Source organism: Periophthalmus magnuspinnatus, chromosome 19, assembly GCF_009829125.3.
Source record: "Periophthalmus magnuspinnatus isolate fPerMag1 chromosome 19, fPerMag1.2.pri, whole genome shotgun sequence".
Taxonomy (NCBI): Eukaryota; Metazoa; Chordata; class Actinopteri; order Gobiiformes; family Gobiidae; genus Periophthalmus; species Periophthalmus magnuspinnatus.
In genome coordinates this window covers 15,078,631-15,094,160 of record NC_047144.1, presented here as the reverse complement: position 1 = coordinate 15,094,160, position 15,530 = coordinate 15,078,631, and the positions used below count along the sequence as shown (strand labels likewise).

Sequence of the window (15,530 nt, the reverse complement as noted above, 5' to 3'; positions counted from 1 at the left end):
ACAAGGACATGTAGTTATTATAAAGTGTTACCTCTAGTTTTGGAAAGAAAAAACTTGCTGTTCCCAGTGGGGCATATCTTAGGCAGGAGTGGTAATGTTATAATTGCTATATACTTCTCCATTGTACTGTACAATCAGATTATATATATATATATACAGAAATAACATGGCCTTTTTCTCTCATATGTGAACTCGATGTAAATAAGCCAGCATCTATGACCATCAGCATAAACCACAAAGGACTTGAGTGAAGTTTAAAGTATTGTTGAGTGAGTCGTATTGTGCCAAGCTGAAAGCACTTTAATATGTTTGTCAAGAGGATCATAACTGTTGCTGCTAGTTAAAAAAACACACACAAAAAGACTACAAAACTATAATAAACCTGCTTTTTCATTTATTTATTTTATTTTTGGGTAATTTCCATCCTAAATTTAATCATAATTCTGTTTCTGTGTCTCAAAAATGCATGGGTCCTCGAATTAGGGATGCACCAATACTCCAATACTGAATGTCGGGGCTGATAATGGAAAAAGAGCTGGATTATGTGTCCCTGGTTGGGCTTTAATTGACTTTGTGCACAACTGCGCCTGACAACTTCACTGTTAGCATCACTACTTCCCGTCCAACTGTATCTCTATGAAGTTTTTGCAGAGTCACGCTAAATGAATAAATATTTAAAGCTCAGGCAGTGGACAGGGAGCTGCGTGTGGATGTTACTGAAAACATGTTAAAAACTACATGTTTGTGTCTAATTTTGAGGCATAATAAATTAAAACAACTGATTCTATAATTGATTCTATATATAAAAATAATTATGTTTTAGTCTTTATTTTAACTAATTTGAACTTAAAAAGGGTGTTTATTTTATGTTTTCAGATTTTAATGAAAGTGACTGTTAGCTTTGAGACACAGTGAGTTAGCTAGCGTGCTAATGTGTGAGTCAGTGGACTATTTACCGGCTCATACGTCTCATAATGTTTGAACTTTTATTCGTACGAAGCTGTTCAGTAGTTATTTGAGGAAGAAATAATGGTTATATAACACAACTGGATCTCTTCTTGTGTAATAAAGTGCCAGTTTACATCCCTGTACCAGTATCAGCTAATATCGGTATCGGTATTGGAACTGAAAAATCTTGATCTCTAACCTGAGCTATGTTTTTGTTTTAGTCCATTATATTATTGCAAAAATGGGCCAATGCCTTGTTGGTGGTCTCACTTTGGTCGTCAAATTGCATCTTGAACTATACTTTTGTTGTTGTGTCAAAATTTGATTTAAGCAGGTTTATTATGGTTTAAATTTTCTAGACCGGTTCTTTTCAAACTGTTGGGAAATATTTTGGTTTCGAAGGACTATAATTAAAATCTCTATATAGACAAAAGCGGACTAATCCAGGTCTAAACCAGAACTAAACTAGATCTAACCCAGGTGTCAAACCAGGTCTAACACATGATTAAACTAAGAAAAGCGAGGACAGAACCTAAAGTCTTATTATTGTTCATATGTTAAATTACGGACACAATAGCAAAATAAAAACACCAGGGTCGTATAGAGCGGGTTAATATGAACATTTTAAGACCAAAAAGACGAGTTTGACAGCAGCAGTTACAGAGCGAGAGGTGACAGTTTTTCAATAGAAAGTGAATTGGAGCCAGAGTCGATGGAGCCAGAAGAACTTCCTGTTTGGAACGCGACGGCTAGCAGGTTAGCTATGTCCATTTATATATACAGTCTATGGTTCTACCCAGATCCCAACCAGGACTAAAGTAGGACTAGATATCAGACTCCACCAAAGTAGGACTAACACATTAAACAGTCTCTTTTTGATATACACCTGGGTACTAGCAAACAAGTGTACGTGAACCACAGTTTGAGAATCACTGGTCTATAAAAATCCAAAATGGACGATGTTATGAGTTTGTGAAGCGAATGTTTCTTGTAAGTTAATGTTTTCAAAATGGCGGAATAGGGACCGGTCACATCAGCACTTTATGTTAAAAGGGAATTTATTTTTTATCCAAAGTGTAAAATGTATTATGCAATGGCTTTATGTGTGAGATCTCATGAACATGGATGGCATCTATAGTACTGGCCAAAAGATGAAGTATTCTACAGTGCCCCTGACTATAAGAGCACAGTTTACAAATTTAAAGTTGCTGGTTTGATCTCAGTTTTGACGAGTTCTTACTGCCCTTGTGTCTTTGGGCAAAACGCTTCACTCACCATGTACCCTGCGCTTTAAAAATGGCAGTTCAATCTTAACTAATCTTGTGTTGCCAGTGCCTAAATCTGCAGATAAAGCTGTTTTTTTCAATATATGGAAAGCCGGGGTGCTGGGTAGGGACCATTCAGATCAGATGACATTTTTTTTTAGATTTAACTTACTGGATTTCAGCATTAAAACTGGCAACCCAAAGGAGAAACTCGTGTGAGGCTCATTCTGCAGCATCAAAAAGCAGTATTTAATTTGAACATGTTTACTCATATCTGGGGACAGTTAAGTCATGTTTATGGGATTTGGAGTTAAGATCTTATACAATTCCTTTCATATTGCATCAGTTGTATTAAAGTTGGGTATTGTAAAAAGACAACTGGATGTATTTAAAGATAGTATATTACGCAAAATTGACTCTTGTGAGCTTTAAGTCGTGTTATAACATGGCTAAACACTCACAAGAATCAATTTTGCGTAATATAGGACCTTAGGGGGAGGAGGGTCCAGCTCTGGCCCCCTAAGACACTGGGGCCCAGGACAACAGCCCCCCCCACCAGTCGACTCCCCTGTTGTTCAGATTTTCATTTATATTTACCAGAAAAAACATCGATTTACATTCAAAACGTAAGACTTTTGCCCAGTACTATAAACTGTGTAAATACAACTGAATGTCAGAATTGTGTAATATTAAAATAATAAAAAGGGCTTGATTCAAAATGTAACCAGAACTTCTGTGTGTTGATGGGAGATAGAAGTATTCGTCTGTTGTGTCTGTACAACTGTGTATGAAGCAAAAAAAAGCCTTTCAAATCTGAAGCTGGTCATTCTGTGCATGTGCCATCTCAGCTCAAATGTTTCGTGTTGTGCAAACCTGGCATGCCCGATGAATTTGTAATATGTTTTTGAATAAATATTTTTGCATTAAAATGTCTCCCAGTTTTCTCTAAATACAGTATGTAGTCTGATACACACCCAAACAGCAGTGGAACGTAACTTCACTACATTTGAGAGGGAGTATCTGCACTCTCTACTCCACTACATTTTTGAACAGGACTGAAAAGTAAAAGTATGTGTTTTTATAGTTTGAGACCTGCTGAAAAGGCTGAGGGTTTATTTTTAACACGTTCATAGTCTGAGTAAAACTAAAATATATAAATAAAAACAGAAAGAAAAATAATCAGTTGTTTCAAAATTCAACTCAAATCTTTATCAAAATCTTTATTTGATCTCAAACTGCGCAAAATACTTTTACTTTTTACTCTTTAAGTGCATTTATTAACAGGTACTTTAATACTTTCTAACATTTTTTCATGTGATACTTTTACTTGAGTATTTTTTTCGCTGCGGTACCTATACTTTTTGTTAAGTAATAAAATTGAGTACTTCTTCCACTAACCCCAGTTTGCATGTTTATCTGATTCATTTATTTCAGTATTATTATTATATTAATTGTTTTTTTTGCTGCTGGGTAACAATATTATAGTTACTTTTGTTACTTCAAGGCGGTAGGTCAGTTGCTGGTTCGAATCCCGCTCTCGACATAAACATCATTGGTTGAGCGATCAGATCCACTGACTCATAGGTTGATGGTGCGATTCCAGCTCCCACAGATGAATGCTACTGTTGTGTGTTGTTGGGCAATACACTTCACCCACGTCACCCCCAGTGTCTGTGTGCACTGGTGTATGAACGTGTGTGTGAATGGGTGAGTGGTTCGTTGATGTGTCCGTTGAATGTCTTGAAGGTGGAAAATGTGACTATTTACCAAGGGGAAAAAATTTAAATATATGATAATACTTGAAAATAATTTAAAAAACATTCAAGAGACTAGAGACATTTTCTGGCGCTTTCTCGTTTCCATGGAGATGTTATCACTAATATAGAGACATGCAATCGGTGCCACCAGGCAAAATCACAGTTCAGATCTGTGGAAAGGTTAGAGTAAGAATGCATGTTATTCAATGAAATGAAGGCTTTGTAGATATACAGACTCCATCGACTTTGGCTCCTTTTCACTTCACACTGGAAAACTGTCGCTCCTCTCTCTGTAACTGCTGCTGTCATACTCGTCATTTTCAATTTAAAATGTTCGTATTAACCCGCGCTACATGATCCTGGTGTTTTTATTTTCGTTATTTTGTTTGTAACTCACGATATGAACATGAATAAGAGACAAATCAGCTTCCTTCTTTCCCTGAGGTCGCTCCCACTAGCGTTAGCAACAGATTTGATTGACAGCGTTGCTAAGGAAGAGGCGTTACCTTCAACAGTCTCGCTCAAGATTGGCTCTTCGGTTGCTATGATACTCGTGGTCTATATGGTGTCATCATATTCTGAAATCTGGAAACCATCAGTACTGAGGAACATTCTAGTCAAAGCAGTAAATTCATAGCAGAAACATGACAGAGGAGTAAATGAACTAAAATGACCATGTCGTCCTGTTATGTAAGACAAAGTAGGTATTGTGTTTTTTGCTGATAAACCTCCATTGAAACGTTCATCCCTGGACCTGTTGTGCTTTTTCCAATAGGACTTTGAATGAACGCAGGGTGTTTTGCCTCTGGACGCTAATCTCCTTATATAATCCCTGGTTTAATTCACTTTTGCCTTCGGTCCATGTAAATCCTCCTCCCTCAGCACGCAGTAATCCCACAGAATGACATCACTCTTCAATGCTGCTTCTACCTCACTATCTTAAGGCTACCAAGACTGGACAGCACGATACTACGGTTTAGACATATATTGGAAGTACTTGAGGTATATTTATAGAAGTTATTGAAGTTATAAAGTGAATTTGTGAAGAACATGGACAGTCCTTTACTGGATTTAAAAAGCAGACAACAGAGCGACTCCAGAGGTCAGTGTGAAATCAATATCTATTTTGATTTTGCTGTAGTACTTCAAATTTTCTTGTAAAAGTACATATGCCAGGGCCAAAAAATACTGAAGTAAAAGTAAAAGTATCACATAAAAAAATCTACTCAAGTAAAAGTATTAAATTACCCATTTAAAATGTACTTAAAAGTCAAAAAGTAAAAATATTTCAAGCATATTTTGAGATCTTACAGGGCTTTAAATGCAGTCATTTTGATAAAGATTTGTGAGTTTTTAATTTTGTTCAACAGAAACGACTGAATCAATCATTTTCCCAGCTGTTTTTATTTGTATATTTTGCTTTAGTTATGAACATGATAAAAAAATCAATCCTCCGTCTTTTCAGCAGGTCTCATACTATAATAACAAATACTTTTACTTCCCAGTACAGATCAAAAATATAGTGGAGTAAAAAGTACAGATACTTGCTCTCAAATGTAGTGAAGTAAAGTGAAAAGTACCCACGTAAAGTACAGATGCTTCAAATTGGTTGTGCAGCACTTTAATACTTTTACTTCATTACTTTTCACCACCTCTTTAATGAATAGTAAATTAAGTCAAAAATAACGAGTACATTTGATCTAAACAGTATAATTCAAATAAAACATTAGGGAGAAATTTGAATGTCATATCGAGTATTATTCTAGCCTTTTTCGCTTTTCTTGGGGCATATTAGTCTCGGTATATCTGTGGGTTTCAATAGCGTAGTCATAGCAACTAACAAATTAAACAACACATATCACATATCTTGAATGGGGAATCCTAAAATCTTAAATGAAGTCTTTGAAATACCTCAAACCCAGCTGGTATTCAATCACTTTACCCTAACTCAAAAATATTATTAAATTGAAAAGAATTATTTGTGCCAGTGGTTTCAAGTGGTTTGGTATCATGTCATATGAAGAACTACTGCTGTTTGGGTGTAGTCGTAGGAGTAGTAGTAGTAGTAGTAGTAGTAGTGGTAGTAGGAGTGTCTTGTTTTGTAAGTAATTTCCATCTGTATTTACATTGCGTTTATTTCAACAAACTAAGTGAGAATACTATTACAACAGTGCACTGGAATAACAAACCAACAAACAGATACATAAACAGATATTTTCCAGATTGATACTGAGTTCATATTTGGAGTAGTATCATAGTAACCAAAGAGCCAATCCGGAGTGAGGCTGATGAAGGTAATGCCCCTACCTGCATGCACTTTGCAACACTGTCAATCAAAGCTATTGCTAATGCTAGCAGGAGCGACCTCAAGGAAAGAAGGCGCCTGATTCGTCTGTTGTTAATGTTCATATCTTGATTTACAGACACAATAGCAAAATAAAAACACCAGGATCATGTAGAGCGGGTTAATGCGAACATTTTAAGACCAAAATGACGAGTCTGACAGCAGCAGTTACAGAGAGAGGGGCCACAGTTTTTCAGTAGAAAGTGAACTGGAGTCAGAGTTGATGGAGCCAGAGGTGCCCATGGTCACTTTCTATTTGGAACGTCGCGGCTGGTATTTAAGGAGATGTTATAGTGAGAGAGGTGTTTATCCATTGCAGCTGGTGCACTGGGAAACTTTTCTGGTTGCTGCCTGTCTCCATGACGTTGTTGTTTCAAATAAAATGTTCCACAGTATGGCATTAAAAATAACACTATTTTTTCAATACATGTGTTTTGCTTGTGTCCATGGACATAGTGCTGTACTGTGAACCTTTCAGGCACAGCAATAACATCTCCATGGAGACAAGTTGGCATGAAAAAATTATGCAGTGCACCTTTAAGAACAAGTAAGAATTAGAGGTGTTTTGTTGCCAAATAATTATACATTACATACAATCACACATATTACACTACCTGATCTATGTTCTAATGTTGTTTCCTCATCACAAACAGACCTGATGTTGTGTTTCGTTTCATTCACACATGTTTAACACACAATCCCTGCATTTTTAGAGTTCTTCTCCCAAACTGAAAACACTCTGTTCCACCTTGTGATGTCATTGGTAATACAGGAAGTGCTCCACTGTGTTTTTAAACTCCATGCAACTTGATGGGAATAATTTGGATGATTTCTACCCTGGAATTACCAATCTCTATTCAACAAAAAGTAAAAGGAGCTGTTAAAAACTACCACTTCATGGCATCACAAGTTGGATCAGGGCATTTTGAGCTTTGGAGATGTAGACAGACTAATAATAAAGGGTTACTCAAACGTGTGAATGAAATAAAACACAACTCTAAGTATGTTTTTTTCAGAACTAACAACATCATAACATGACTTAAAGCTCACAAGAGTCAATTTTATATAATATAGTTTTAATAGCCAAAACTCTAGCATAGGTTGTGAGTATTTCTGCAGTTGTTTTTGAGTGTCCCGTGGAGTTAGGAGGACATTGGGGGCTTGTTTGGTCCCTGGCTCATGGCCTTGTTCTGACTGTGGATAATTACCTCCACACTGAGAGTGAATGCCTCCTGCACTTCCTGCTTTTATCGACAGGAACTGAGGCACAACAGACAAAGAGCCAGTGTCTCACCCAAAGCACACCAAGAATTTAATGTTAAGTGTCCTACATACACTACCAGTCAAAGGTTTGGACTCACCCTCTTGTTCAGTGTTTTTTTTCTCAATTTTTACCACTTTTTGCATTTTATACACATACAGAAGACATCAAATATATGAAGCAAGATCCTGAAAGTGGCTAGTCTTTGCTTTGTCGAAAAATATATGTGTTTTTAGTTGTGTACTTTAACTTTTTAAGCTTCTATATATTACATAAAATAGACTCTTGTGAGGTTTAACCCTTGTTATAATGTTGTTACCTCCTCAAAAACGTACTTGGAGATGTGTTTTGTTTCATTCACACATGTTTGAGTAACACTTTATTATTAGTCTGTTTACATCTCCAAAGCTCAAAATGCTCTGTTCCACCTTGTGATGTCATGAAGTGGTAGTTTTCAAGTTAACAGCTTCTTTTACCTTTAGTGTAAAACATGGATGTTAAATATATTTTCACCGAGGGCCACATCAGCAAAATGGCTGCTCTCAAAGGGCCAGTTGTAAAATAAATCTAACTACTTTTTTAACTTGTTAATTCACTGTTTCTGTATGTATTATTTATTCCAGTTACAAATATTGTATATGAATTTGCCTAGATGTAAAAATTTGGCTGTGTAATATATGTGTCCTCCTGGTAAAATGACATTTTAAGACCATCATACCTTTTAATTTACCCTGTCGAGGGCCACAAAAAATGATGTGGAGGGCCACGTTTGGCTCGCAGGCCTTGAGTTTGACACATGTGGTGTAAAATAGTTATAATAATAATAATTTTAAAAAATTAAAAAAAAAAAAACATTGAATGAGAGGGCGTGTCCAAACCAAGATGTCAAAGCAAAAACAATGTATCCTAAGTGAGTCGATCTGACCAGGAAATGCTGCTGATTTGATTGGTCAGAATTAGCCTCATCAAAACCTCATCTCTTTGATTCTTTAATTATAAGCCCCGCCCCCGCAGAAGAGAAAGGCCAATAGGAAACAGTCGCCTCATAGACTGTATATATAAATGGACATAGCTAACCTGTGTGTGTGCCAAATAGGAAGTGATCATGGGCGCACTTCAGGCTCCATCGACTCTGACTCCAATTAACTTTACTTCTTTCGCTCTCTTTGTCCACTTCTTTAAATCTTAATTAGTGGCATAAAGTAGTTTCAATATTATTGTTTATCGCAATATTTATCTGTAGCAATATATCATGCTTCAAAATTTGTTATTGTGACAGGTCGTCTGGATATTTAAAAGGTGAATTATTTATTTAAAATTTTCTTAACACACACTTAAAATTTCACCGGTGGAAATTCAGAATGAAAATAATTTAAACATGTTTTTTCAAATTATGTTCACGAGCAATGGCAACAAAACTTCATATTCTCATAGTCATCCTTCCTCTTCACAGGCACCATTTTGAGTACTTTTAATCACCCAAACGAGACAATATATTTTTAATCGCTATGGCAACCGTGCTCATGTGTCTCCCCTCTCAATTCCCTGTAGGTTTGGAGTCTTCGGTGGACGACGGAGAGGAACTGCCCGTCCCACAGCACATCTGCATCAGCCACATCACCTGCGACTCCTTTAAGATCGGCTGGGACCTGGAGGGCAGCGAGCGGGACAGGATCACTCACTATTTCATTGACCTCAACAAGAAGGAGAACGCCGACTCCAACAAGTTTAAACACAAGGTTAGAAGGAGTTTATGATGTTTTTTTAAAGAACATATTGTAATGATGTTGTTATGCAATTATTAATGTGTTGCTGTTAAACTAATGCCTTTGTAAGTGACACTGGTTGCTATGCCGACAAGTTAATGTTAAATTTCTTTCATCAGTTACTGTTTTTCTGGAGACGTCGCACTCACTCAGTCCACTTTTTTATACTTCAGAAAATAAACGAGTAATATGGTGCGTTTCCTTACAATACTTACATTTTTATACTTTATGGGTTATAGGGTTAGTTTTTAATTTAGATTTAGAGGCTCATTTTTATAATTTGGCATAGAAAAATAACCATGAAACCAAACCTATACATTAAAACATGATGCATGATTAAAGGTACATTATGTAACTTTCTGGAGGTGGCAGTCGTCTGCATGATTCTATAGAAATAGGAAGTTAAAACTACACTTCAGAACATTCTCCATGGAGATATATAAGGCAAGATATACTTGCCTTGTCAGTCCCAGGCCACGTAGAGTCAGGTTTGTGGAAATGCAAGCTTGAGTAAGAACCCAAGCTCATCAGTGCCATAAACACAACAACATCCTTTTATTTCAGTCTGTTTTTCGGATTAAAAGTTACATAGAGTGGCATTAAATATCCCGTTGGTCGTGTTCAGGACGTCCCGACGAAGCTGGTGGCCAAAGCAGTGCGACTTCCCATGACGGTGCGGGGCCATTGGTTCCTGAGCCCCAGGACGCAGTATACTCTGTCAGTGCAGACGGCAGCCAAACGCCCGGATGGAGACTACACAGTGTCCAAATGGAGCGCCAGTGTGGACTTTGGCACCGCAGGTCAGTACAGCTACAGCAAAAGTACAACTTTAACATTGTGACATTTGGTACTTAAATCAGACGTATTGTGCTGTTTCCTCTATAGCTATAATTTAAGATACCTGGGTTGGGGGGTGCAAAAATTGAAATACCGTATCATTTCATTTCTTGATACAGCATCGATATTGTGGGCTGCTGTATCGATATATATCACCAAGAGTATTTTTCTGTGTGTATTTTACAAAATGATTCTGTCCCAGTACTACAATGGTGTGGCTTGTTTAAAGGAAAGAAACTCATTGATGCAGAACATTTGATTTACTGTTTTCATCATTAAAACAGGTTTATTTCATATTAACTTTTATTTAACAAAGATTTTTAGTATCACAGTTGTTTTAGTAGATATGTTGTGATTCTTTAGAGTTAAACTGCACGTCTCTGTACATGTAAATGTGGAGCTTGTATAAGCTGTGGATGTGTAATACTGGCCAATGTAACAATCAGATATTTTCTTGTTGGTAAAATGCACAAAAACAAAATGCACTTTGTTATGTTCTTTCATCTTCAATAAATGGAAGATAAATATATATATATATTTTTTAATGTATGTTTATTTTTTGGGAAAATGGAGTTAATCATTAAGTGTCCCAAATTGTATCAAATGGACTTTAAATATATCATATTGTATTGTATCGACAGTAGAATGTATGTATGGCTGATGCAGTGCAAGTATGTTATCATTTTGACATTTTAAATCGCAACATTTATCTAAAATGACTTGATAAAAGTTGACCTGCATGTTAGAAAGCACCATTGCCCAATGGGAGCTGACGTCGCTGAAAAAAATCATTTCGATTTTTTTTTCAGTTGTAACAAAATGGCTATGTGACGCTGCCAAATCCTATCACCTACTAATAAAATAAAATTGTATAGTCATCTCCGAATATAACTTCGGGTGAGTAAATGAAGAGGGGAAACAGTTATAACATGGTTGAAAGTTCTGAAAAGTCAATTTTATAGATCTGCTCCACGGCTGACAGATTATAACCATACAGCAGGCACAAGCACAATGTCTTCTTTAATGTTCCAGATTACTCCTTGGTCCACCTCACTCAGCTGCTGCAGAAGGCCGAGGCACTGGCAGGCAGGATGCTCCCCTTCACTGTTTTCTACAGAAACCACCAGAGGGCGTACTTTGAAGAGAAAGGGTATGTGTTTGAGGCAGCTGTGCAATTAAGACTCAGTCCTTTCTAATCGTCCATGATCAGTTTTTTTAATGGAAATGTCTACAGCCAATCCTGTGTCAGTACAAGCATGTGGTTTAGAGCAGAGGTCAGGCTTTGGATGGTGGAAGTTGTTAGAAAATGTTCGAGTTAAAGTATCAGATTCTTACTGTCTAGTATACTAATGTCTAGAAAACATCAAAAACAGAACTAATTCATTTTAAACAGTTTGCATTGGTCCAAAATTATGCCTCACTTACGTAGATGGCATCATGAAAAGAACATTATGTCGAAGTTCAAGCCTGAGCACAAATGGGTCTTCCCATGGACCTGAAGCATACTGTTAAACTGGTGACAAAGTGACTTGAGGATAACAAAATCAATGTTTTGGAGTAGCCATCACAAAGTCCTGATCTCAATCCTATTGAAAATGTATGAGCAGACCTGAAAAGACGTGTGAGCAAGGCGGTCTCAGTTACACCAGTTCTGTCAGGAGGAATAAGCCGAAATTCTAGTATTCCAGTATGGTAAGTATTGTGAGAAGCTTGTAGAAGGATTGACCCAAGTCATACAATTTAAAAGTAATTGTAATGGGAAAATTGTCCAAAAAATCAATTTCTCATTATTCTTACTCTAATTAAGCAAATAGAAATAATTTTGGTAATCCTAACTGACCTAAAACAGGAAAGGTTTAGTCTGATTTCATGTCAGACAGTGAGAAAAAAACGTGTCTTTTTATATATTGTATGTAAACTTCTGGTTACAGCTGTACCTTATGCATTCTGAACTCCCTAATTATTCACTGCAATGAGTTTATAAGTGCCTTTTACAACTTTCAGAGAAACATACATTTTGCCGATAATGCTAACAAGTTGCATGCTAACAGTGCAATTCCTGATTATTGGACAATAAAATACGCAGACAGTACACAGCTGATTTGTATTTTATTAAAACATACATCCAAAAGAAAATCCACAAATATTGCACCTGATAGTTTATATTGGCGTATTGTTCCACTGAACCGTGAAAGACTCTGAAATGGTGTGTTGCAGTCTCAATCCAGGCAATTTTCAAAGGAATTTCTTGTGTAAAAAACATTACTTTGAATCCAGAATATAGTTTTGTGCATTTTTTCCCCCAGGCCCTTGTTTTGTTCCAGAGATGCAGCGTGTGGTCGAATGTTGCCATGTGTAAAAGACGACAGTGGAAGTCACGGATCTCCCATCAGCGGCAAACTGGAGGGAATCTTCTTCAGCTGCAACACCGAGTTCAACACCGGAAAGCCTCCCCAGGACTCCCCCTATGGGCCATACAGATTCCAGGTACGAGTCTGAACTTTAAAAATTCACTCTTACTATTAAAAATATTACTCATGGCATTTTCCTTATAAATTAAATGTTTAAATGTATGTCTGTAATCCCCCAGTTGTCCAGGTTAAATCTGTCAACTGGACAAACTGGTTTTACAGTGAAGGAACAGGAATGTGGGGCTTAGACGCACTTATCTCCTATTCACAACTCCATCCTCAGACCTAAATCAAAACTAGGAAAACAATAGTGCTAGCCAGTATGCTAACAGGTGTGAGAACAGCTATTAAGGGCCTGAACGATTGTGCAAAATATGACTCAGACACAGTTCACACAGTGTAGTTCAATAGACCAAGCCAACAAACAGAAACTGTAAACAAACAGGTGTGTTAGTTTCAGTGTAGTTAGCTCCTCCTTCAGATAGATAGATATATATATATAAGGCAGCGATTTGACCAGAACGCCAAAACGTCTTCACTATAAAACTTTTGTCCAGTTGGCAGAATCGTATTTTCTTATGCTATGTTCAAATGTATACTTATTTATGGTTTGTCTGCGTAATCCCTTAGTCATCCAGGTCTGATCCATAGCAAAAGACGAAGTTCAAATTTTTCTGGTGTGTCTAAAAAACTTTTCAGACAGTACAAGATTCATGTCTTTTACAAACCTACAAACACTTTAAGACAAAATTTGATCTTCCCTAAGGACAAAACCCTGAGCCACAAACAATGTAATGTGGTGTACTCCATTCAGTGTAGTGAAGAGTGCAGTGAGGTTTATATTGGAGAAACTAAACAGCCACTCCATATGAGGATGTACCAACACCGGCGTGAGAGCTGCTCTGGACCCCAGTCCGCTGTAAATCTCCATCTCAAACCACTCCTCCGACCACTCCTTTGAAAATAGTGACGTTCAGATCTTAGCCATAGAAAAGAAATGGTCTGAGAGAGGAGTTAAAGAAGATATTTTTGTTAGGAAAGAGAATCCTTTCTTAAACAGGAATAGGGGCCTTAGACATAAACTTTCCCTCATCTGTAACTCCATCCTCAGACCCAAAACAATGAGATGTTTACAGTTTCAGTGTAGCTTGGCCCCTCTCTTCAAATAGATATAAGGCAGTGTTCACCAGCATTTGAAGCAGAACTGAAGAAGCGGCTTGGATGAGCAGAGAAACGTCTTCACTCCTACAACAATTTGTCCAGTCAACAGATTTGAACTTCATCTTTTGTTATTTATGGTTTATTTATTACATACTAACTGGACTGCAGAGAAATGCAATACCAGTTTTATTTTCAGTAGTTTATTAATTTTGGTCCTGACTGCCCACAGATCCAAGCCGACCTCCTCTTCAACCAAAACACCAATCTTTATTTCGGTGACTTCTATTGCATGTACACCTCCTACCATTACGTCATTGTAGTCCTGGCCCCAGAGGGATCCAAAGGGGACCTCTTTTGTAAGGAACGCCTGCCTCTTCTGGACCGCTCCTCCAACCCTCTCCTCTCCTGTACCAAGATGGAGGACGGCTCTCTGCATTTCCAACACGCCCAAGATGTTATTTTGGAAGTGGTTTTTACGGAGCCGGTGGATTTGGCTTCGGGGATAGTAACGCAAATCAGTGGACATCAACTTATGAGTTTATCCACGACAAACGCTAAGAAAGATCCAAGCTGTAAAGTCTGTAACATCAGCGTTGGGCGGTAAAATGGGACTGAAGGCAGAAAGCTTGTAATTAAAGGTCCAATCTATGGATTTCAGAATGAGGACAAAATAGGACTGTTGATTAATAATATGAAGCTAAATATTATATCATTTGAATGGGAAAAAGTCCTCTAAATGTTGCATATAACAGGAAGCTTAGAGTCATGTGACAAAAATACCACCTGCGGCCATTTTGAATTGAGTTGCTAATGTGAACAAATGACAGCAAAAGCCACAAATTGCTCAAATACACCATAGACTGTACATAAAAGCACATAGCTAACCTGCTAGCTGCCAGGTTCCAAATAGGAAGTGATCATGGGCGCGCATCTGGCTCCATCGACTCTGGCTCCAACTCACTTTCTATTGAAAAACTGTGGCCCCTCTCTCTGTAACTGCAGCTGTCAGACTCGTCATTTTGGTCTTAAAATGTTTGTATTAACCCGCTCTACATGATGCTGGTATTTTTATTTTATTGTGTCTGTAAATCAAGATATGAACATTAATAACAGACAAATCAGGCCCTTTCCTCTTTCCCGAAGGTCGCTCCTGCTAGCGTTAGCAACAGTTTTGATTGACAGCGCTGCTAACTGCCCACTCACTGCTAAATCAGAGAGCGTGCAGAAAGGGGTTACCTTCAACGGCCTCACTCCGGATTGGCTCTTTGGTTGCTATGATACTCGTGGTCAAAATTTGAAACATGAAACACGGGTCCAAATTGTCCCCTATAACTGCTCTAGCGTCGATGAGCTTCATTTGACTGGAGCCGAACGCTGTGGGTGACGTCACACTCACTTATGCTGCGTACAGACCGTGGCATTAGGGGCGTCAAGTCTGGTGGACACGTGTCTAAGCCGTCCTGCGTTTCTTCGGTGCGTTTTCAAGAGTCAGACACCAGTGTTGAAGGAGAAAGACATCAGCTCCTTTCTCAACCTCGTCGACATAGTTCACAAAGACACCGGGAAAACAAAACATCCAAAGGCACTCGCAGACCACTACGGACGTGCAACTACAGGTGTCTAAAGTATTAGGTCACCTCTTTAAATAGAATATAGAATACACTAAATTAATATAGAAATAAATGTTTGTTTGTTTTCTTGGGTGTTTTTTTTTTTTACATTCTTTTTTTTATTTTTTTTTATTAACAAATGAATTTAAATTAACATTATATTTTAAACA

The 15,530-nt window shown here is 37.5% G+C and overlaps 1 protein-coding gene across 1 annotated transcript; it reads left to right on the top strand.

Annotated features, from left to right (window-relative positions):
• The first annotated feature begins 5,020 nt into the window (after positions 1-5,020).
• LOC117387414 (phytanoyl-CoA hydroxylase-interacting protein-like) lies at positions 5,021-14,356 on the top strand. The gene is made up of 6 exons (XM_033984921.2): positions 5,021-5,072; positions 9,127-9,314; positions 9,967-10,141; positions 11,211-11,328; positions 12,485-12,665; positions 13,980-14,356. The coding sequence occupies exons 1-6, from the start codon at positions 5,021-5,023 to the stop codon at positions 14,352-14,354; spliced, it is 1,089 nt and encodes a 362-aa protein (XP_033840812.2). The 3' UTR covers positions 14,355-14,356.
• The last annotated feature ends 1,174 nt before the right edge of the window (positions 14,357-15,530 follow it).